Source organism: Aquila chrysaetos, chromosome 5 (genome assembly GCF_900496995.4).
Source record: "Aquila chrysaetos chrysaetos chromosome 5, bAquChr1.4, whole genome shotgun sequence".
In the NCBI taxonomy this organism is placed as follows: Eukaryota; Metazoa; Chordata; class Aves; order Accipitriformes; family Accipitridae; genus Aquila; species Aquila chrysaetos.
Genome location: NC_044008.1, coordinates 15159863 through 15183890, shown reverse-complemented (window position 1 = coordinate 15183890; position 24028 = coordinate 15159863). Strand labels below are relative to the sequence as shown.

General features: G+C 38.0%; 1 protein-coding gene across 12 annotated transcripts in view; it reads right to left on the bottom strand.

Annotated features, from left to right (window-relative positions):
* Positions 1 to 91: 91 nt before the first annotated feature.
* Positions 92 to 24028, bottom strand: part of PUS7 (pseudouridine synthase 7) — a 48293-nt gene continuing 24356 nt past the window's right edge. For 3 of the 12 annotated variants that reach the window (XM_030013310.2, XM_030013311.1, XM_041123237.1), the window contains 19 exons: positions 23552 to 23713; positions 21786 to 21865; positions 20750 to 21229; positions 18779 to 18875; positions 18568 to 18669; positions 17510 to 17654; positions 15507 to 15524; positions 13008 to 13119; positions 11003 to 11080; positions 10569 to 10643; positions 9170 to 9298; positions 8793 to 8918; positions 8439 to 8500; positions 7858 to 8018; positions 6856 to 6982; positions 6018 to 6119; positions 2797 to 2926; positions 1578 to 1669; positions 92 to 845 (listed from right to left, as the gene is read on the bottom strand). In XM_030013310.2, coding sequence (XP_029869170.1) covers positions 709 to 845; positions 1578 to 1669; positions 2797 to 2926; positions 6018 to 6119; positions 6856 to 6982; positions 7858 to 8018; positions 8439 to 8500; positions 8793 to 8918; positions 9170 to 9298; positions 10569 to 10643; positions 11003 to 11080; positions 13008 to 13119; positions 15507 to 15524; positions 17510 to 17654; positions 18568 to 18669; positions 18779 to 18875; positions 20750 to 21114 — 2058 coding nt within the window. In that variant the 5' untranslated portion in view covers positions 21115 to 21229; positions 21786 to 21865; positions 23552 to 23713 and the 3' untranslated portion in view covers positions 92 to 708. Of the gene's footprint in view, positions 846 to 1577; positions 1670 to 1867; positions 1879 to 2796; positions 2927 to 6017; positions 6120 to 6788; positions 6983 to 7857; positions 8019 to 8438; positions 8501 to 8792; positions 8919 to 9169; positions 9299 to 10568; positions 10644 to 11002; positions 11081 to 13007; positions 13120 to 15506; positions 15525 to 17509; positions 17655 to 18567; positions 18670 to 18778; positions 18876 to 20749; positions 21230 to 21785; positions 21866 to 23453; positions 23714 to 24028 lie in introns of those variants that run through there. The other 9 variants (XM_041123238.1, XM_030013313.2, XM_041123240.1 and 6 more) reach the window with 9 other exon arrangements.

Sequence of the window (24028 nt, the reverse complement as noted above, 5' to 3'; positions counted from 1 at the left end):
GTAGTATTTTGTTTTCTACCACAAGCCGGGCTCAGCCCCTGCCGGCAACGGACAGACGAGATGTGTGAAGGAAGTCGTTGCTGATACACGCTTCGCCTTTTAGGTTCATTTATTTTCGGTACCTGTTCTTTGGTACAGGTATCAGTAATGCTGGAAAATACACACAAGTATTTTCTCGATGAAAAGACCAACTAATTAAAACAGCTGTGCATCTGTACAGCACTTAAAAAGCCTTGCTAGCAGAGTCCTCTACCGCATCGGTGCAAATGCTACCAGCAAAAACTCCTGCGACATAAATGTTCATCGATACATCAATTTTGCTGTAACTCATTTTCCTAAGCTGTGATTGAATGTATTTGAAGAGACTTCAAGGTGTGCTGAACTCATGAAAACATTCAGTGCTTGCCAAAAAAAAAAAAAAAAGCAAGCTAAACATTCCTCCAGCTCCAAAACCATTATAAGCCTGTTTCTTAAAGATGCACCCATGTTACAGCTCAAGCAACTCACTCATTCATTAAAAAGCACCAGTCACTAAGATCTATAATACAGCCATCATCTTGAAAATGACTACTGAAGTTAAATGCTAGCACTAATAAAAACTTAAAAAAATACAAATCTCTTACTAGCAATCTTTAAAGATTTGTACAGAACATGTAAATAGGAAAACACTTTATATATGTTAAAATTTAAGTCTTTTTTGCAGTTTACTCAGCGTAACCAGGTAGTATTCAGTTGTGTCTGGTTTTTTATGCTTGTGTCCATTTTCAAAACTTCTCGAATCGCCATGGTAGCGTAAGTGGATGGGGGAAGGGAGAACTCCATCTTTAGTGCCCTGAATTTACCATCTATCATAAGGGGTAAGAGGAGACACAAAGTAAGAAAAAGTTGTTAAGGGCATAAGTAATGCTTATTCTGGATGCCATCTAAACTCGACTAAAATTTCCCATGACCAACCCCCCCAACCCATAAAGCAAAGCAACTGCCACCACTATACTCCAATTTTACAATCCACTGCAGACTTTCATAAAACAACTTCTTTTTAACATTTTTCTCTCAGCAGGAGGTGGTGTTTTGGGGGCCTTCTTCCTTTTAAAAGCAAAATAAACTTTTGTTCTTTCAAAACTGAACTGCTAGCCTCTCTTTACTTTTTCTGGAAAGCAGTGTCAAAAGACATTGTGACCAGAGTTACATAAAAAATTTTCTATTGAATTCTGTTAAGTATTTGAGTAGTCTCTTGTGTTCAGTGCAAATAACACATGCTCAAGCATATAGACAATTTGTGGCTTAATTTCACCTTCATGCATTTCACAGACATTTATTTCTAAGCATTTACACAATTTTACAGATGCTTCTAAGAAAATCTAACAGTCAATACAGACTGCTGGAAGAATTGCTTCCACTCTTGAGAAATAAGGGTACTTATTTAGACACCTAACTTTGGATATCTTTAATACCATTGCGTAACAGTCTAGGTAAATTAAAGCTCTTCCTTAAAAGAGCTTTCAATATGTAGCAGTTCAAAGCAACAGCCAGATCAAACTTCTATTTTGCAAACATCAGCAGAAAAATCAACTTACCTGTAGGAAGAACTGGTAATGGTTTTCCTTCCAGCTTATCCAAATCCGTAGTAAATAACGGGATTCTGGGATCATCATATGCAACAACCTCCCTTTGTAATATACATAAGATTTTTAAATTATTTTTTTAAATAATTTAGAATAAAAATTGTGGTTTATTGTTTTATATAAATTTATATTTATTATAATAATATTTATTATTATAATTTGGCAGTTACAACTGAAATTGAATTTATTTTCTAATAAAATAAGGTAAGGCAGCATTTACGGTGCAATAACTGGTAAAGCTTTATGTACAAGACTTGTCTCTGTTTGATGAAGATTATAAAAAAAAAAAAAACAAACTAGTGAGAACCTTCTGTGCACAACTCATCTGTTTTCCCTCGCAGGCTGTCAGGATTTCGAGCAAGACAAGAAGTATAGTTTATGAAATCATGGGAAGAATGGTGTCAACTCTAAGAATACTTGGGCAGGGGGGTAGGGGAAGCCTTCATTTTGAAGAAAGCCATCTAAACTTCTTTGAAAGGGCTTAAATACATATTCTACTCTTTCTGCCATTCATTTAACAGAAATTCTGTATGTAATGATGAGGCTGAAAAAGTAATGGGAAGTAGATAAGCTTTAAACATCAGCACTAATTAAAATAAAGTGTAAACATTTGTTTCTTTTGTCTCCCTCCTAAACCCGCTATAGTTTTTTCCTATGCATCAGTGATCAAGTCTTTCTGCACATTTGTACAGTCACCTGTTTAAAAGGTATTTATTCAGTTGCCCTATGACAACTAGGTTGTATCTCTAACAACAGTGATTTAGTAGGTTTAAAGTGATACAAATCTTTCTGATTGACAGACAGATAATTGGAAACCAAGTTTCTCACAGCAAGACTACAAAAAACCCTGTTTTGAATATTATCTATCATGGTTTCAACATAAATAATTATCTATGAAGTGTTCAGGCAAGTCCTTGCAAGGAGTCCAACAACTAGATAGATGTCTTGACACTCATGTATCACAGAACCAGACAGCCAAGGAAGAAATAAGGTTAAGGTTCAACTTCAACTACATAAAAAACACGAGGGAAATGCACAGAGGTTCCTCCCTATCCATGCTTCAGTCTACATGTATGTCCCACGGGTCAATCTACTGGTTCTTGTACTTAGTCATCCCACATATACTCAATGTTGCCAATTCAAGTGTAATTTCCTTTATTCTCCTACTTACCAGTTGACATTCTGAGGTCGAATGATAATCTTTCTGTAGGCTCCAGAAAGTGAATAATCTCTGATTTTATGCCTCATGTTGTTGATATCAAGATTGTCAGCTACTAGCATTTCCTTGTAGGCCTCACCAACTGCAAGAGAGGAAAATATATTAAATATGAGAGGCTGATTGAAACAGCCCCTTTTCATGGATCATTCCTTCCCTTATATTTAGTAGTTTCAGCATATATGGGGTAAATGTTACACAAGTTTAAACTTACTTACTGCAAATCTTATTACCTACATTGTTTGCTTCCACAACCTGATTAGTAGAGGCCAGTAACAAAGAAATAATCTTAGCAAATCAAAATTTCAGCTGAAAACAAAATTTACAAAATATTTTATTGACACCTCATACATGCTTTCCAATTATCTAAACTTCACAAGACTAGTCTCAGGTATACAGAGAAAAAAAAAAATAAAAGGGACCAGACTACCCATTGTTCTCTTTGAAACAACAGCAGAGTGAAATGAGTTAAGAGCGCCCTCTGAAGAAATTAGCCGGTAGGGACCTTTAAGTACAGAATTACTCCTGTTGGCAGTGTAAGTCTTGTATCCTTAAGTAAGGGCTTGTGCATGCATACCTGGGGAAGACAGGGAAGACAATGGAAATGCAAGAATATACTGCAGCTAAAATGCTGTCTGGTGCCTTTCATCTGCAGTGCAATTGCCAGCATTACTTCATGCAGTTGGGAATTTTAAACAGGAATAAGTTAGGCTTACTGTGGGCAAACCCCAGTATAAATATATCGAATGTAAAAAATTGCAGCTTTTCTTTCCAATCTTTTAACTCAGTGTGGTTCAGAGCCACACCTCATCACAAAGATCTTTACCTTCCAAGTGTCTCAGAGGTGGGTGATAAATGGGATCCTAGCTCTGGGACTTAGCTCTGACAGGCACACAGTCTCAAGAGACTTAACTGGTCTTTTAAGGACAACTAAGTACAAGAGCAGTTCAACCCAATGTTGAGGAAAACAAGCATATGTATTGGGAGTCTGGTTTGGCTAAGTAGGGAACTCATGACTAAGCTCATATGTAAGGACACATACAGTAGGTGAAAGCTAGGGCCAGCGACAAAGAAGGATTATACAAACATTGTCCAGGCACGTACGGATGGTGTTCGGAAAGCCAAAGCTCAGCTGGAGTTGAAATCAGCAATAGACATCAAGAGCAACAGAGTTAAGCTGCAACATCAGGAATGAAAGAATACAACAAGGAAAATGTTGGCCTGCTGCTAAATGGGGCAGCTGGTCTAGTGACAGACATAAGGCTGGCGGTCTCAGCGCCTTCTTTGCCTCAGTCTTGACCAGCAAGCTCTCCCAGGCCTCTCTTCCTAGAGGCAAGGTTCAGGAAAGAGAGGGACTACCAGTACTGGAAGAAGATACAGGCTGAGAGAGCGGGCTCACATCATGGTAAAGCTTTTCTCTATCATCTCTGAAAGATCATGTTGATCTGGGGAGGTCCCAGGCGACTGCAGAAAACCAAGCGTTGCACCCACCTTCAGAAAGGGCAAGAAGTATGATCTAGGGAATTACAGACCAGTCAGACTCACTTTGGTCCCTAGGAAAAATAATGGAGCTAATCCTCTTGGAACATGTTTCTGGGCACACAATGAGAATAGTGGTGAGCATGGTTTTACCAAAGAGGGAAAAAGGAAAAGAAAAACGAAAAAACCGACCAACCCTACTGCCTTCTATGATGAAATTATTACACCTGTAGATGAGGGGAGAGCAGTGACTGTTGCCTACCTTGCCTTTAGCAAGGCTGTTGACATGTTCCCACAGCATCCTTGTATCCAAGATTAGAACATTACAGTGGGTGGACTGCTAGATGGGTAAAGAACTCTCTAGCTCATTGTCTCAAAGGATAATCACTACTGGTTTGAGCTCTACCTAGAAGCTCGTTACAAGCAGAGTTCCTCAAGGAACTGGGATGTGTCCTGTTACCTTTATCAGCATATGTGGAGGAGGAGCTGGAATTCCCCCCAACAAGTTTGTGGACAAATCAAGCTGGGGTGGCAGTCGATACACTCAAGGCAGGACTGCCATTCAGAGGGACTTAGGCAGGCTAGAGGAATGGGCCAAGAGAAACCTCATGAAATTCAGCAAGGACAAAGTCCTGTACCTGAGAGTGATTAACTCCTTGCAATGGTCCAGGCTAGGGAGCAACTCTGCCGACAGTCACCTGGGACTCCCAGTGGAAAGAAGACTTAACAGAGCGCCCTGGCAGCAACAAAAGCTAATAGCATCAGGAGCTTAGCCAGTAGCCACACAAAGAAAAACAATTACTGCCCTTTACTGGGCACTAATGAGACTGCGCTTAGAATAGTGCGCCCACTACAAAGTTGATGCTGATAAACTTGAATGAGTCCAATGGAGGACAACCTCAATGGCCAGGGGTTGTAGCCCATGTGCTGTAAGGACAGTCCAAGAGAACAGGGCTTCTTTAGCTTAGAGAAGAGAAGACTTAGAGACTATTTGTTCTTGAAAGTTTCAGACAAAGCCCTGAGCAAGCTGGCCCAAATACAGCAATGACCTTGCTTTGACCAAAAGGTTGGACCAGATGGCCTCCTGAGGTCCTTTCCAACTGAAATGCTTCTACAACTCTATCCCTTAATAGTAACATCATGCTCCATGCAATTAATTATAGATCACTCAACCTATTCCATTAAAAACAATTTAGATCCAAGACACTGTATAAACAGGAGATGAAAGATATGCTTTTTTAAGTATTTTTTTTTAAACATTCATGTTGGTTAATATTTAATTAAACAGATCTGTTTCTTCTTTCTAACTTCCAAGCGTTTGCTTGGGTTACAAATTCTAGAAGTTTGGTTTGTTTTCTAATTTAAAAATCAAATGCATACACTTTTCAATTAACATTTCACCATTTTTTTCCATTTGTGCTGAGATAAATAATTTTGCCTCAGTAAAAAATCTCTTTCTTTGGAAAAGCTATGAGCTAAAAAGAAATATGAAACAGACTGATGTTAAGTGAAACAAGTTACAATGTAGACTATTATTATCAAAATGGGAGAGGCTGACAGTAATGTATCAGAGATCTGAAATAGTGTATTGTTTTAATGGTCACCAAGGTTGGGTAGATCTAATCTTCCTTTTAAGAACAATCTTAAAGCAGACTTACATTTTCAGAGTAAGTACATAAGTTAACAGTCAGACTTACTTTTATGCTTTGGATAAATAACATCAAATCCAGGTAACGGCATCACTACATCATGGATAGTGTAGTTATCAACATCTTCTTCTTCGATATGAACAGCTGTGGCTACAATCAGGACAGAAAAATGAAGAGTTACCAGTATGGATGCCTGTGACAGTTAACATTAGCTAAATTTAAAATGAACCATTTGATTGAAACAAAGCCTACTTTGAGAGGGATAACTACGGTGTTTTAAGTCCACTTAATAGACAACATTTCCAAGAAAAGAAGTAACAGTCCTCAAGGCTGTCACAGTTGCCAGCAGAATCACAGCCTGGTTTCCAGTGACTTTTTAAAGTTGAATGAAATAAGGACTGCTAGATGAATAATCCCCTTACCAGGCATACATGAAGGAGAAATACTGCGGATATTCTCACCCCAGGGAAATGCCAGAGCAAATCCAAGTGAAGAAAGTTTTAACTGAGTGGAGCTTCTGCTTTACAAGACACTAACGCAAACAAAAACTTTTGTGGTTAAAACATTCCTAACATCCTTCCATAGTTCTCCATAGCTCAACTAGGTTTGAGTTCATTCTTGAGAACAATCAGTCCTTCATTGTCTCTCTTCCCTATCCAGCTATTTGGGAAAACAAGCAAACCAACAGCGCATGGATGTGTAATACCTAACTTACAATTCCTTGCAAAATTTAACTAAAACTGGCCAATGGATTCAAAAATCACTGGACCAAAATGGGTGAGAGGGAAAAAGAAAATATGTATGCAGTATCACATAAACAGATATGTGCCTTGTTTTCCTAGGAATTTGAACTACACCGCAAAACTTTTTGTTTGTCTGATTTTACCTCCTTTAAGTGTGAGATCTCCTGGTACAGCTCTAAGCCCATATTCTTCTATTCTCTTGCTCACCATATTATTCCACACATAACTCTGGTAGCTATGAATATACATTAAACGATTATTTCTTGGTATCTAGAGGTAAAGAAAAAAGAAGTGAAACATCAGAAAGATGTATTTTTAGGTTTTTTTCTCAATCATAACCAAAAAGGCATATATTTGAAATGTTACCTTCTCCAGCAACAAGACTAACACAATTTCTTCATATACAGATTTGATTTTTGTTCATTATTTGGGAAAAAGGTATGTGAAGAAATAATGCTTTTATACATTTGAAATCCACACAAAAAACCCCCTGTACTTAAATTAAGAAAAAAAAAAAAAAAAAAAAAGCTTTTTTTTTTATTCAACAGCTCATCAAACACCTGGGGCTATTACAAAACACTGAATTCATACTCAACCTCCTGAAATCTTAAGTAAACTTTGCAGATGTGAAAGCACAGTGTTACTCTAATTATCTTCTTCATAAACAAGAAATTATTCCTCGGCTCCTACGATGGGCCAGTAGTTTGCTGGTGATGAGGTATTTTCTCCAAAGACTTGATCTTGATTACAGTACTCGAAAATGACAGTGAATCCACCACCTCTATGCCAAGCTGATTCAATAGCACACTATCAGTTTGATTTATACTTTTAAAGCAAAAGAAGAACTCTGATACTGAACCTTTGCACAATTCTCAGATCTGTATTATACATGGTTACTAAGTATAACTGTATTGCTTCCAACATACCAGAGTTTGTTGTATAAATTGGAAAGCTCATTATGCATACATTAATTACAGATGTCATCAGTTACCATGCGGCAATACTTCAAGCAAAAAGGATAAATGTAAAGATTTTACACTTAACCTTCTATTCATCAAGCATCTATGAGTCTATTTCAAATTCATCATGATACCATCAAAACAATGTTTATTCAAGTAAATACCCCACAGCACTTTTACACTCACTATGCCAAATGCAGAGATTATGTTCTTCATTCCATACTTTAAGAGTCCACGTAGAAGCTGTCCTTCCACGCACCTTTTTACGGGTAGTTTCTTGAGGGCTGCTGCTGGATCTTTAGTCTTTGCCCATTCTTCTCTGCATTTTACCAAGTATCCCTTTTCAGCTAGAACAAGGATGTAAAACAAAAATATTTTAACTACACACCAAAACAGCATCCATCACGCCTTTTGTTAAAACTACTGAAAAATTAAAGTTTCAGTCACAATAATTACACAGATTAACAGAATCACAGAATAGTTGAGGCTGGAAGGCTTCACATGAAGTCTGAGCAGACTCTGTGTGTAAGTATTCAGGTCCCTTTTCACCCCCAATGCAAGAAACCGCACAGCAAGGAAAGAGAAGCAGAGAGTCTGAAGATTGCTTCTGCATTGCTAAACTGGCTGAAGTTTAGCATGTGCAAAGCTGTCCTCACAAATGTCCTTTCAAATTAAAAGAATCAAAATCTAAAAGTGTTTTTCCTGAACTTAGAGTTCTTGGAAGAGGAGAGGCAGAAACACTTGATGTATCATTTTTCAGTCCTTACCTCCTGGTCGTGGTTTTAATATCAAATCCATTACTTCATTCCAATTGTTCTGTAGAATAGCTCTAAGATTCAAACAGTAAAGTTTATTAAGAACTGACTAAATATATTTTAAGGAGATTTAGCCAACTTATGCAAAAAAAGAAGTATTAGTGTTTAGATTTATGGAATATTAAAAGTAGTGGTATTATGCAAGATACGTGCTGAAGCAAGTTCAGAAACAAGTTCTTTCTTAAGTCTAAAATTAAAACTGTCACATGCAATATGCTAGAAAAACATTCCCCAAAATACATTAGAAATTATACAGAGATAAAAATAAAATCTAAAAAAAAAAAAAAGGATGAAAACAACACGTACCTGCCAATTTGATATGTAGGAACAGCTGTGGTTCCAAATCTTTGCATTCCATAGTAATTAATGAATCCAATTTCCCTGAGAGAGTGCATTGCTTGCTCTATCTGGTCATCAGTTCCTGTTATGTTTCTAGTATTAAAAAAAAAAAAAAAAAAAAAAAGGGTTACAGACAGCTTAAGGGCTTACTGTATTTTGTGATCCCCATAATACTAAAGCTCAACATCAACATTATATAGCACTTATCAAATTCAACGGACTCCTGTCAATAGAAGGACTTTTCTTCTTTTTTGTAACACAAGATGCACCCATATCCCTTAACTATTTAAAGAGAAAAAAAAAAAATTCTAACAGAACTGTCTAAATACATACTAACATACTACCTGAGAACAACAGTGAAATGGTTCCCTTGCAGTTCTCCTAATTTCAGTGGATGGTTCTTGTAACTGAAATTTCCTAATTTGAAGTTCATCAAACATTTATTCAAATGAGCAAGTCTTTGTGCAGTGATTCTAAAAAGAAACAGACAACGGTGACCAAACCTATGCCTAGAAAAACACAGTTAAATAAATATAGAAATGCCATCATTTCAGAACAAAAAGCAGCAAGTCCAGTTTCCCCCATTTTCTATTGTTGCCTTTTTGAAGTATTTTAATGAAATACCTAAAAGAAAAGAACAGGTAATTCTTAAGGCTACTTATCAAGAGAAAATGTATACTGTGACAAAGGCTGTTAGTACTGTCTTTTCAGATCTATGTTACAGTATGCACTCAACAAAAAGTACGTTGCAATATTGATGTATACCGTACCCCACAAGCTGAACTCTGCTTTATTTGAGTAAGGACACGATGAATACACTCCAGTTAGCAGTCATAACCACGGACTTAAGTAATTAGCCACTGTGTAAGCTTAGTGCAGATGAAGAAATATGAAATCCAGTCTGTCACTGGTATCTGCCATTTTTGTTGCTAGTACTTGTGGAAGCATACCCTGTTCTTTGCATCACCAAACTGCTCTTTGACACTTCCACTAAAATTTATACCAGGATAGACAAGTTTATCAACTAGCATGGCCAGCGTACCCAGCTCAGACCAGGCTGATAAATGGTAATGTCTCCTCTCCTGCACCATCCTTCTCCAAGGCTGCGCAGGAGAGTCGGGTACTGTGGCACTACTGAACAGACACCACAAATCAGTACTCTCCTCCGCAGGCAATGCTTACAAAACACTGAAGCTCTTGGACACAACATTAAATGTGATCATGTTAAAAGTAAAGGAACAGCACCTGAGATGGCTACACCACAAGTTTGGTTAATTGTCATCACTTTGCAAACTTGCCTTGCAGCAACAAGAATCTGGGGCTTCTCACAATTCATAAATCAGTAATTCCTTTTATGTGTGCCAACGTATGCACATGCAAACCACTGGGAGAAAAAATATGAACAGTTAAGTAGTGAATGCCCCCCTTTTAACAAGGATTTGATCAAATTTCTGGCTTTCAAACCTTGGAATTCCTCACCTGAGGAGTGTGGTTTTCAAAGAGTTGTAAATAGTAGTCCAGGCAGAATATTCCAGCTAGCTAAACAGATATTGTAATATATGACTGCGAGGCATCCATCATTCTTGGTTATGGATGTAACACTAATTTCAAGTGCCCGGAAACAATATAATTATCTTGGAATATATGGAAAACAAAATTTATTTTCTCTTAGTAGATGACTTATGCGAGTAGGTTAAGGCAGGAAAAATTCCTCATAAATTTTTGCCTCTTCTGGCTACTCACAGATGAGCAAAGACAGTGGTTAGCCTTCTCTGGAGCTGTTCAGAGTGTTCAGTGAGAAAGAAAATAGGATTCCAGCTGGAGGAAGGGGGAAACAAAAGTCAGGAAGGAAACAGGACATAATTTTCACTGTGTCATTCTGTTTTTCTGCTGTTGCATGGGAGCCATGCAAAGTAAGAGCACGTAGGCAATTGGGCCCACTGCTTCAGCCAAATACATGTATCCAGCCTATGACTCGGAGCACCACTGACTGAAAATACTAGCAATTACCATGGAATAAAAGAGGATTATAGCATCTTCATTAATACATGTGCTTTACAAGATCAGGACCTGAATCTGCCATTTGCATCACATGCATACTGAGTCTTCAAGGTATTTAGCAAGATATTCAAGCTATCATGGCACAAGTGCAAATACTCCAGTGTACTTTCACTTACCTAAGAACAGCGATCTCTTGAACTGTTATAGCCCTTTTATCTTTAGTTCCCATGTAGGAAAATATGTTTGGCTTCACTCTTAAAAGCAACAGTAACAGATATTATGTATATTAAAATAGCCACAGATAGAACATAATTTTCACTATAAGTACCTAGAATTATTAATCTTCAGTATTAAAAATAGAAAATATACATATATTCCCCAGAACTGGCTACAATTTGACATGTGACATTTTCTAATCGCATCAATAAGTACATAAAACACAGAAAAAAAATATACGTAGACAGATTCGCTTTTGCCACACCTGTGCTTTCAGAATATAAGCTTTGAAGTACTTCTTTATATACATCCACTCAATGCACAAACATGCAGCCACCACTAATTCCACTAAAAAAAAAAAAAAAAAAACAAAAAAACCCCAAACAACTAAACATGTTCATTTCTTCCTTAAACTTCAAATTACATGTCTGTTTGAATACCATGCACACACATTATGTGAGAATATGAGAAGTTAATTTAAAATTTGATCCATTTCTTTCCTTGAGTGGAAAATTTCCTTTTTCCACTTTGTACTTTACAGCCTGTGTTACACAGGGAATATTTCCAGTTATTCCAGCTATGGGCACCAGGGGGTAGCAGGATTGCCATTACATAAATTCTTCCACCAAACTATGCTCCTACCATTCTGTTCTCAAATACATACACTAGTAGTATACTGGTTAAGAGTCTAGATTACATACATTTCTTTTTGGACAGGAAGGGCGAAGGGAAAAGAAGGGAAGTAGCGAAGTTTCCCTATAAGTAGATCACTGAATTGACCCAATTTTAAAGTAGTCCTTCCCCTGCAATTCACTGTGTTCACATCACGCCTTTGGCAAATCTTTTTGTTGCTGCACTTGATGGGGTGAAAGAAACTAAGACTGTGTTGCCATGGAGAAATTAATACATGGAACAACAGTTTATCAACTGTAACTGCTTAGGAACTGATCAGCATATTATCACAACAATATCCGACAGGTTCATAACATACTTGCATATATTCACACACTGGGGAAAAAAATGGCTTTTAATTCAGGTTACGCACATTAAGGCTTTGAGCTGCCAAGCCTTTCTCACATCAGCCAACTTCAATTGTGGACCTTTTTCCGTTGAAGTAGTAGAGTACAGTCTTTTAAATTTCTTGGGATCATTCTGTTCCATTCTCACCTCCTTCCAAAACTTACAAGTTTCAAATTTGATATTCTAAAATAACTTTTTTTTTTTAAACACTGGCTACAAATTAGGCAATAGTAATCACTTGTGTTGCTCTTACACAATTCTGAAGCATAACATTCACAGTAACATGAAATATACAGGGGTTTAACCCCAGCCAACAACTAAGCACCACGCAGCCGCTCACTCACTCCCCCCCACCCAGTGGGATGGGGGAGAGAATTGGGAGAGAAAAAAAAAAAAAAAAGTAAAACTTGTGGGTTGAGATAAAGACAGTTTAATAGGATAGAAAGGAAGAAAATAATAATGATAATATTAATAATAAAATGACAATATAAATAAAAGAATTGGAATATACAAAACAAGTGATGCACAATGCAACTGCTCACCACTCACTGACTGATGCCCAGTTAGTTCCCAAGCAGCAATCTGTCCCTGCCCCCCCAGCCCCCACTCCCCCCAGTTTATACACTGGGCATGATGTCACATGGTGTGGAATACCCCTTTGGCCAGTTTGGGTCAGCTGTCCTGGCTGTGTCCCCTCCCAGCTTCTTGTGCCCCTCCAGCTTTCTCGCTGCCTGGGCATGAGAAGCTGAAAAATCCTTGACTTTAGACTAAACACTACTTAGCAACAACTGAAAACATCAGTGTGTTATCAACATTCTTCTCATACTAAATCCAAAACACAACACTATACAAGCTACTAGGAAGAAAATTAACTCTATCCTAGCCGAAACCAGGACAAGGGGGAGGACTGCATGCTATCCAGGCTGGCAGAAACAACAGCCTTACCTTAAAAATTTGGATAGGACATTAATGGCATCCATAGTATCCTTGTTCTCCTTGTACAGTACAAAGTGGCAGTAGCTTCCCCTAGATTTTGGCCAAGAGTGTTTTCTTGGATCTTTAAAAAAGAAAGGTGAAAATTTGTAAAGTGTCAATTTTTTTAAATTTAATTAGAATCTTTGCCATTGCAGCTACATTTAAAACAAATGTGCAAGAGTCGATTTCTGCTAATTTCCATCTGCTTTAAAAAAAAAAAAAAGAAAAAAAAAAAAGCTGCAAAGCACATTGAAAAAGACCTTCTCCCCTTGAAAAAGACCTTCTCCCCTTCCACTGGGCTGTATGCTTTTCTTTAATCAATTCTGTCACCTAGAAAATCTTGAACGAAATGGTGACAGTTCCTTCATCACGAAATTATTAAAAATATACCCTAATCATTTAACTGCCATATTGCCTGATTGAATTTCTCAAAAACATTATAATTACACTGACTTTCAACAATAAAAGCCACTCCACATTTCATCTAGGACCTTCTATAATTAACAGATGAGGACCACTGGAGGCCTGTTTGTGGGAAGACTACAATTATTACTTATAGTACTAACATATTCTTTACTTCTGTAGGATTTTTTGTGTGTCATGCAAAAGCATGGGTTGTATCTCTACAAAAGACTAAAAAAAAAATATAAGAAATTATTTTAAGGTGAATTTTTTTTTAAATCCTGTGGAAGAGAGATATCTGGCATAATAGAGACATTAACAAATAATTCAAGCCAGATACTGTGCAGTGTTTAGGGAAGGCCAGAGGGCGAAATAACTTCAGCTCCGGCAGACTTACAACTGATTTACAATTCTGTACAATTAGGCGTTTTCTGGAGAGGGAAGAAAACTGTCAATGTATTTGTCAAGCTTTTGTTGCACATAAAAGCCTCCAGAGATAAAACTTTCCTTTTACAATCATCCACTGTTGATGACATTACTGGGAAGGCGGACTGATTCTACACAAGTTTAGCAATCAATTTTGAGGTGCTTTGTTTACCAATTCTTGTTTTGTAAGAAGAAAACTAAGGATTTGGTTTTGTTTTAAATCAGAAGTCCGTTATCTCTTGATAGCCACCAAGCAGACATTCCTGGTTTTGTACAAAAAGGGCTTAAGTGTATTTCGTTAACAGCAAAAGCTAACTGAAAAAAGCCAGTCCTGTTCCAGTATATAAACACCAATGCAGGAAAGAAGTTCTTGGGAAATTTTGCTCTTTTTGCTCCTGTTAGTTTAATAAAGCCAGATATCCCACACAGCCAGTGAATATGTTTAATTTTCAGGAAACTTTCTGGTAAAAGATAATTCTTGCTTTTTTGAGAAGCTGCCATCCATACACACACTTCTGCAAAAACAGTTTTGGATGCTACAGTATAAAATACTATACACATAGTTTTTAATCACTTAAAAATTATTGCAACACTTGCCTTGTACCATCAGTTTCTAAGCAAAGCCCCCCCAATGGAGTTTCCTAGGGCCTAAACTGAGCAGCATGGTCCAAAGCCTGTTAAGAGACCTCACGCTCCTGCTGGTCTCCCTTCTTAGCCACCACTGCTCTTAAACACAGTCAATGAAACACTGCATTCAGCTTGAAGAGCAAGGTTCTCCATGAAGAACTTGGTAATTAGAAGGGAAGAGAGGAAGACAGAGCGTGATTCACAAGGAAAGTCTTCTCCAGCTGGAATCATTCTTTAAATTTAATCCATCTTACACGCGGTCATTTCAACACCCTTCAAAAAGTGAGCCATAATCTGGGCTAGACTAAAAGGACTCTATAGATACTATACCTACCAATGGGCTCCTCATACTTTCGGCGTCACAGCCACGTGCCTATCCACCACACTGCCCGTCATGCTGTGTACTGGGAGGCTGCAGTTACAGTCCTGATATTTAACCATTCCTCAACCACTACTTCAAAGTATTCAACTGGGTAGACGGACCAGAAGGACAGTTTGCACTCCCTATTGCTACGTTTCAGAGTCGTTACATTTTTGAGAGTAAAATCATATTTCTAAGCCCTTTTTCCAAACCTTTTGCTGCAACTCGAGGGCTGGAAGCTCTTTTTGTAATATTGGAATGTATGATATATACTTTTAAGGTTGTATAAATACAGATAGTAGTGTCTGAAATACAAGGCTGAAGGGCAAAGGCTCAGCTTAATGAAGTCAATAGAAAATTTACCATGGATGTCAAACAGTATTGTCAAAACTGGTAATTCACGTCACTTATTACTGGCAGACGTTCTCTGCACTGAATGACTACTGCCTGTACTGCACTAGGAAAAAGAGGTAGCACAAGCCCAATTTTTGGCTGTTGCAGGGAATTTTAAGCATAACTTATTGGGGGTGTGTGGGGGTGTGTGTGTATGTTGATGAATTAATTGTTACTAGTTTGGCCAGTCTTGTTGCTATTTAGGAGGTCATAATGGTTGGCATTTCATTTTGTTAGCATGAAATGTCAACATCTCTTACCTGTTGCAGTTCTGACCTCTGTCCCAATGCATAGCATAAAGAGCACAAGAGAGTAGCATTTAATTTTTAGACTGTCAAAGGGTTTTTAGAGGTGAACATGCAGGTTTATGGTTATGGGATTGTTTATGCTTTAGGGAGCATCCAACAGTTAGGTGGTGGATGACAGCAATTTAGACAGTTATGCAATGGAATCGTGCAGAGGCAAACAGTGAACATATGGAAAGCTTCAATTGGAGATGCAACAAACTTCATTTGTGGACAATGATGAAACAGTTTACTGACAATTTAGTAAGGCAGTATTTTAAGTATTTTGGGTGTAAACTTACTATAGACACAAAGCAGCTTCTAATTTTAAATTTTAGGCAAAGGATGTTTGGTAGCCTTTTACATTATCAACAAAAGTAATCAGGTATTTCAGCTAATCTTCGAATATTCTACACTTCTGAAATGTTTCTTGCCTGGGGAACCCACTCAGGACTAAGATGCATTAGTGGCTATATAAACACAAAAGATAAATATAATCCTGACTAAAAAGAACTTGCACTCTTAAATCCTACATTCATAAGCATTTACACACACTCACTGAAACTGCACACATCTCCACCAACATGCACAGGTGTTTGTACCATCACAGCTTAGGAATCCAAGTTTGAATGGATGATGCTTCTCTGCATCACAAGATGGTGCTCCAGATAATGTTTTAATCCTAGAGACACATCACTAAATTCTTTTCAGCATATTTCCAATACTTAAATTCTTTTATACAGTATCTCTTAAATCAGATTGGTCAGCTCAATAACAATCACTTCACTGTAACAATGGTTAAAGAATAGAAGCAGCAGAAGGAAAAGGTGGAGGTAAAACCAGTACGAACCAACAGAGAACAAAACTGTCTGAGGAGAATTTTGTGGTGTTAAGTATACATACTCCATGCAAAAAGCATGCAAACATACAAATTTTCTAAACATGGTTAAACAAGATACATAAACATATTATAATTGTACCAATTAAAGTACAACATTGCCATATTTGCTTAGAACAAGCCTTAAAAAATAGTAACTAAATTGAATGTGGAGATGGTGTTATTTCCAATTTTAAATTATCTCCTTATCCTTTCTCCATCTCCTTCATCTTCAAAATGAAAGGGCTAGGTTTACATACTGTCACTTGTAGTAGGTTGAAATGACATAGGAATGCAATCAGTTTAAATAAAACATTAATACCTTGCGTTAAACGTGCAACCTTCTGCATGTAGACAATCCTCTCACTTAGTAGCAACAAATTTGTAGTAACATTAAAAGACATAGAACACATGAATTTATCCCCAGTAACCAAAACAGTATTTGGCAAGGTTAAGGTGGATAACACTTCATTTTGAAAATCCTTCATTACTTTGATTATTCCAAAATAGTAACTGTGATTTATAATGAATAAAGACAATTTTCTGCAAATGTAATTAGCCCTGGAAGCAGAAGTAGCCTTAAAGATCATGGTAAATATATTATGTTCATAAAAAAATATAACTCTGAGAAAACAAATAGGTGCTTGTCTCTATTCACGTCATTGAGAATTTTGTAATGGATTTTCAAGACAGTCAAGATTACACTGACTGACAGTGTAATGTATGCATTTCAACTACAACCTCTTACTTCCACAATGCACTCTTACATGTCCAGCTAAGTTCATGAAAGCTAAGTTCCAATACTGAAAATAAAGCCCCTATTTTGCCTATTCCCACTGAAATAGCAAAAAATCCTCTCGCTTCTAACATGGTTTTATTTGACAAATGATTTGGAAAGAAAAACAAGTAGAAATTTAAACTTGAGACACTCCTTCTGTTCCTAGTCATTTTAGATGCACAGCATCAGTTTCAAAGAGGAAAAGGCAAAGGCAGACTACATTACAAAGTACACTCCACCCACTTGAAGTATTTACTAACGATTTTTGGTTTGGGGATAATTTTAGCATTTACTTTACCCAACTGCTGTGATACTGAAACTCACTTGCCAGTGCTTTTTTCCCAGCAGCATGATAAGCAATAATGTATTTTTTTCCATCTCGATCTTCAGTTTTAGTCTCCAGTCCAGGAAACAAGGACTTCACAGCCTGATGGATAACTGTTCTTTTTTCTTTGGTGTCTTCAATTACCTGTGTTAATACACACACATGCAGAAACCACATAAAGTAATACAAAATGGGAGGGATTCTCTTAAGAGTTAAATTTGCATGCTTAAAGAAAACCTACCAAATCACACTAAAGTACTGAATAGGTATACTTTCAAAAGTCTGGCCTACTTATTAAAATTAGTCTGAAAAATAATGAACAACTCTGCTACAAACCCCAGCCTCAATATTCACAAAAGAAAATTCTCAAGATTTATTCCCTTCTTCTGTGCTTAATAAAAATCCCTCTTCTAATAAAAACTCTGGCAAAACAAAGTTTTTCTATATACAATAAAGAAAAAAAAAATGGCTAGATAAGATTATTTAATGTGTGAATGCATATTTGAAAATACCAAATTTAATCCCACTCATCTCTGTGTCCCAAGTTTAGCTCAACAGTTATTCTTCAAGTATATGGAATATTTGGATGTTTAAAAATACAAAGTTTTCATTTCCTTTTGTACCTTCTTATTTTGCTTGTTACAGAAGAGCATATTTATCTTCTTTTCTATTAAATCACTAAACACTGACCTTGAAATAGTCTTTCATCAGGACAGATGTTTTATTTAATCCTTCTTGCATAATTATTCTATAAAATACTACTAGACAAAAAACAAAAATACTGCAAGAAAATTTTAACGCCACAGAAATTAAGACATGTATTTGAGTTCACATGTACAGTCCCACTGAAATCAAAACGACAACTCGTGTATGAATTTGAGTGTATCTGTAAGGCTTCACAGAATTAAACCCTAAACTGGAAACATTCAGTTATTACCTGTTGCATCATGTTCAAACTGCTTTTATACCTTAGATGCATTAGAAAGTACGTCACGTACCTTCCACTCACTCACTCTCTCATCCCACCCCACCCCTTCATATAATTTATTAATTTTACCTCTATGGCCACACTAGTTTCCTTATTCTTAAGAAGCTGGAGCTCCTCTAAACGCTGCTTGTCTTCATCTGACAAAACTGTAAATGTTTCTTCTGATGGGTCCTAATACATATTTGGGGGTGGAAAAACAAACATTCGATAACCCTCACAGAACATCTTTCAGCCTTTTAATGTTTTTGCTTAAGGAGCATAGCCATTACCAAATCTTTACCTCAAAATTTACCTCATCATCCACTGGAACAGAAAAGTCATCTAAATGGCTCACACGTCCATCTTTGCCTATTTCATGGACAACAAAGTCCGAATATCTGATAGGAAGAAACATGCATTAAATTTGTAATAAAAAAAAATAAAAATCCCACATCACATAAAGTCCTTTCCCAAGAAGCTTTTTGTTGGCAGAATTCACTCAAGAATTCCAAATTCACATAATTCAATTCACATAAAAGAAAATTCAACCGTGAGAAGGCTGTACCTATTCCCATCCCTCAGAAGGATACCATGAGAGCACAGAAGGTCTGGCATATCTAAACACAGCAGACTTCTTTGCAGATAACCAAACACCTGCTGTAGTTATTCTGAGTCATTTTCTCACTAGCTTGCAGAGATCAGTAATGCATATCCTTAATACCAGTCATTACTAGCAATTAAGACTCTACCGCACTGCTACAATGTGAACACACATGCATTAATTCTGTCACTTCAAATAAGCTATAGAATAAAGTGCATGTTAGCCAACCTAAGGAAAGCAGGACAAATTCAGCTCTGTTACATGCATTCAATTATAAAGAACATCTTTCAAATAAACAGTTGCTCTGCATACTCTATGACAACAACAGAGAATTTGACTGTGACATTTTCAATCAAGTCACTATGTCCAATAACAAAAACACCCTGACTTTAACAGAGCACAGAGAGTTTATGTTGCAATGGCTAAATGATTTTTAAGTAGCATTTGCTTGTAAAGGAAAAAAAAAAGAAAAAGAAAAAATTCTTAGTCTATGAATGTTGAAAGACGAATAAAACTTCACCATGGGAATGTTTCTACTGTATCTCCCCCAAGCCCCGTTTGCCATACCTTGGTGCAGCCATACATCATATTGGTAGAATTCCTTCCTCAGGAGTGTTATATGTCCTCTCTCCTATTATCTGTAGCTGTCTAGACATGCTAGTGACTGGTACCATAAAAACGCCAGAACTAAATTAATGATAGATATTATAAACTAGTATCAAAGAAAAACCATGAGCCAACGAACGTTTCTACCATCCAGCTACCTTTGGCCTCCTTGGTTCAAAACTGGCAGATTTCCCAGAAGGAGGTTCAGCACAGACTGTGTTCCCCAGTGAAGGATTATGCTAGCTGCTTAATGCTGCATATAAAGATTAAGTACATATTATATATGTACATATCACTTTATTATGTAAAATGATCTATATATGAAGCCAGTATTTAAAAACAGGGACTTCTTGGTGTGTAAACAAAGCATCCTTAACTGCTTTGCTAAGTCAGGGCAACAATGATTCTCACTTCAGTGAGTTTTTGTATTTGCATTCTGTTTTATTCAAAGAGGTTATTTAATTTAAAAAAAACTGGAAGTTTCATTAAAAAAAGCTACTAAAACCCAAATACCTTATTAAGTATATAATGTAAAATTCCACACCCTGAGTTATAAAATTCCTTCTTATGTTTTGTAAATGACATTACAACTGACCAGACTATAATTTAAAGCCTAACGGACCATCTGACAATACACGTGTTTAAAGACATTAGCACAAAAAAAGGCAGAGAAAAACCAAAGAGCGATGGTTGCAACACCGTTCTGCAGTGCATCTTGTATCAGCACTGAACGGTGGTACAAAAGGTGGGCGTACTGCATAAGGTTTTATGCTGTATGCTACTGCCAGAGAGCAAGAGAAATAGCAAAGGTCAGTGTAATCATGTGTTTCTATCCATACACAGTTTCCTTTTTCAGAGCTCCATTTGACAGGAAAGAAGGAAAAAAAAAAATTTAGAAAAGTCTCAAATTAAACCTTTCTTTCAGTCTCAGCACTAGGAGAAGAAAGTGATGAACCTCCCAAGAGGCTGCACATAATCCAGTTGGATCCTGTGACTCATAAAAGGAAAATGGAGAACAGCTGCTTAACACAAGGAATTAACATACATAACAAGACAAAGAGTTACCTCTCTTTTAAGATTCCAGAAAACCCTTTATGAGAGCTAACAAATTTAGTTATGCCAACGTCACTTTCTGTCAGGCCATGCTTCATCATGTCTGCAAAGCTCTCTGGATCTCCATCTTCATCACTGTCCTCTAGTTCCTCATCTTCCTGCTCCTCACTTTCCTCATTGGGGATTATTTCATTTTTCGTGTCCTCAAGCAGAGATTTGTCAGGTTGTCCTGTTACAGTCTCAACGCTCTGCCCAGAGTCGTTCCCTGTCTCAGACTTCTCTGAGATCTTCTGTCTTTTAATTTCATCTGCATTAGTCACATCATCCTCAGAGTGAGGACGTTTCAAGGATACACTATTCATTTCTACAGTTTCCATGTTTAAGGCACAGTGTAGGATAGAAAGCCCTGAGGAGCAAGAAGAATGGCTTATTTCCTGTCTGTTTAAGAGCAATTATCAATACACAGTCTCTTCACTCCAAGGACTCTGCACCCTGCAACAGTTCAGGAAAACCACATAACTTTCTGCATTTTTAAGTTAAACATCAAGTAAAGATTTTGTACAGCTAGAAACAATATGTACTTGGGAAGAGAGAAGGGAGATGTTACAGGGACTTATACCCACCCAAGGCAGCATGCACGTTAGGCTACGGAAGAGCAGGATTCAATACTACACTGACCATTTACCACCATTGTCACTCTTGCCAACTCTTACCACAGCTGCATCCAGCCCTGTGCACACAGGCTCTGCTGTCAACAGCAATTTAGTGCCTAAGAAACTTTTTGTTCCCAAGCCTTCTGTTAAACATCACTACTCTCGATTATTCCTTGTTCTACCAAGATTCCACCTTGCAAGGATTGAGAGAGGATGGCTCAGTTCCCCCAAACTTGAAATCTCATCTCTTCTAACACACACAATCCCACACGGAAGTCAAGGTGGCAGCATTTCAGACCAAAAGGTAAGAGGGATGAGATAACAAAATCATTGAATGAGTGGGGCAAACAAAACAACAAAGTGAAATGATCTCCGAGAAGAACATGACTACTCACGCTGGTGGAGCAGAGCTCTGGACTCTTCCCTGGCAACTTGAGCTGCCACCTTTGCATCAGCAGAACTAGTACCTTCAGATCTGAAAAACAGAGGAAAACTAACTCTTTGAGGAAATTTTAGGCAAAAAACCCCAACGATGAAAACATGTATGAATGTGATCATTACAGAAACCAGCCGCCTCTGAACCCAGGTATCAGTAGTTACACAGGAGCAGACACTACTCAGACAGACAAGTTACTAAGAAATAGAATTGTAAAAGTGTTACCAACCTAGTGACATAACACAATATTGCTATTTAGCCCCCTACAGCAGAGAAGTTTGGGTTTATTTCTACATTTGTGAAAGGAGACCAGAGTTCCTATAATTAGGCAACGACAGGACCTTTCTCCCAGCATCACCCAACTGGCACACAGGTGTGTTGGGGATAAACCGTAGGTTTTGGTAGTGGGTGACTGCATGGGAGGAGGTCATCAACTGCCCTGTGATGGTCATGGCCAGTTCCAGCTGGCTCTGTAATGGACAAAACCCACCGCCTGCCAAAACTCCAACTCATCAGATGAGCACACAGTGCCTCTGCTCCCACTTATTTAAGAAAGGGGGGAGCTGCCGGTGGCAGAAAGCACAACGGGAAGCACAAGAGGAGGCGTGTGACAGCACGCTAAAAAAGACACAGCGGGAGGCACGAGGAAGGGGGCATTGCTGGGGACGCGGCTGGAGATGCACTCGTGGAAGGAGGCTCTCCACACCAGAGCAGGGACACCCCTGAGAGGACTGCAGCCTCTGAAGGTGCCCACACTGGGGCAGGGACACCCCTCAGGTGACTGCGGCCTGCGGAGGTGCTCACGCCAGGGCAGGCGCACCCTTGAGGGGCCCACGTGGGAGCAGAAGAAATGAGGAAGAAGGAGCAGCAGAAAGAAACCTCCATGCACCAACCCCAAGCTCCTGCACCAGTGCTGCCTCACCCCAGGGACAGAGTGGAACCTGTGGGGACAACCAGGGGAGGGGAGGGGAGGAAAGCAGGGGAGGGGAGGTATCTGGAGTGAAGGGAAGGGAGAGGAAAGGAGTCTTCCCCAAGAGTTTGTTTAACTGGTTGTCTTCTTTGTATCTCACTAGCCAAATCAGTAATTAAAAGTTTATGTTAACTGGCAATAAATCAAATTAAATTCCCCGAGTCAAGACAGTTTTGCCCACAACAACAGGCAAGTTTCTGAATTAATAGGATTCAACTGCTACTAAGAAATGAATTTAGGCACAGAGCAGTATTTGAGAGCTACACACATCATCCTGTATTAGCTCTCCAGTCACTGGACAGCATATTCTATTTAATTTTAAAGGGTATGTTTTTAAAGGAAGACTCATTACTAACTTGATAATCATCACTTGCTGGGTTGTTAACTAACTGTTACTAGTTAGCTGTTAGCCACTGCTGATTTCATTGTCTGGACATTCCATTGTAGGTCACAAACTTAGGGTGAAGAGGCAGGAACAACTGTTTTAGAAACACCTGAAATGTTCTGCTCAAATGAAGAACTGAAAATGGATACTAGAAAAAAGAATGGACAAAAGGGAAATAAGGAGAAACTTATAAAAAAGTGTATATGATGCCTGAAGAGAGGAGTGACAAAACACACGCAGAAGAAAGCGGAACAATTAGCAAATCAATGTACCTTCTAAGCAGGAAGCACCAATTTCAGTTTGTGAAATACCTTGTTAATAAAAACAAGGTACATAATATCCTTCTTTAAAAATAAGAAAAAAATTGTACCCAAGAGAAGCGATTCACCAGCATTTCCAGATTCTTCTCCTATGTTCCCAAATTTATGGAGCCTCGGTTATAAAGCACTGATGTGGAAAAGGCTTCTAAATGGCTTATGTCTTTGCATGGCAAATAAAACACCACTTGGCACACTGAAATCCTCTGAGACACCTGCCAAAGGAGGTAACAAGACAAATCTCACGTTTCTAAAATAAAATTATACCTAGTTATTGAACAATACAAACTGTTTGAAGAATTCAACATTGGCCACTAATACCCCAAAGCTATCAGATACGGCCTATGCTCACAGCAGAGGAATGACTCACATACAACAAAGTACTATCCTGCGCCAAATGGTGGCCATCATCTGGGAAAATTTCTGCAGGATAATTACTTGAAGGAGCAAGTTGAAGTGAGCGGGGCACACACTCTGTCACTTGTGCAGATTGCTAGTGAGAGGCACCTATCATTTTTTGACAGCTGCTC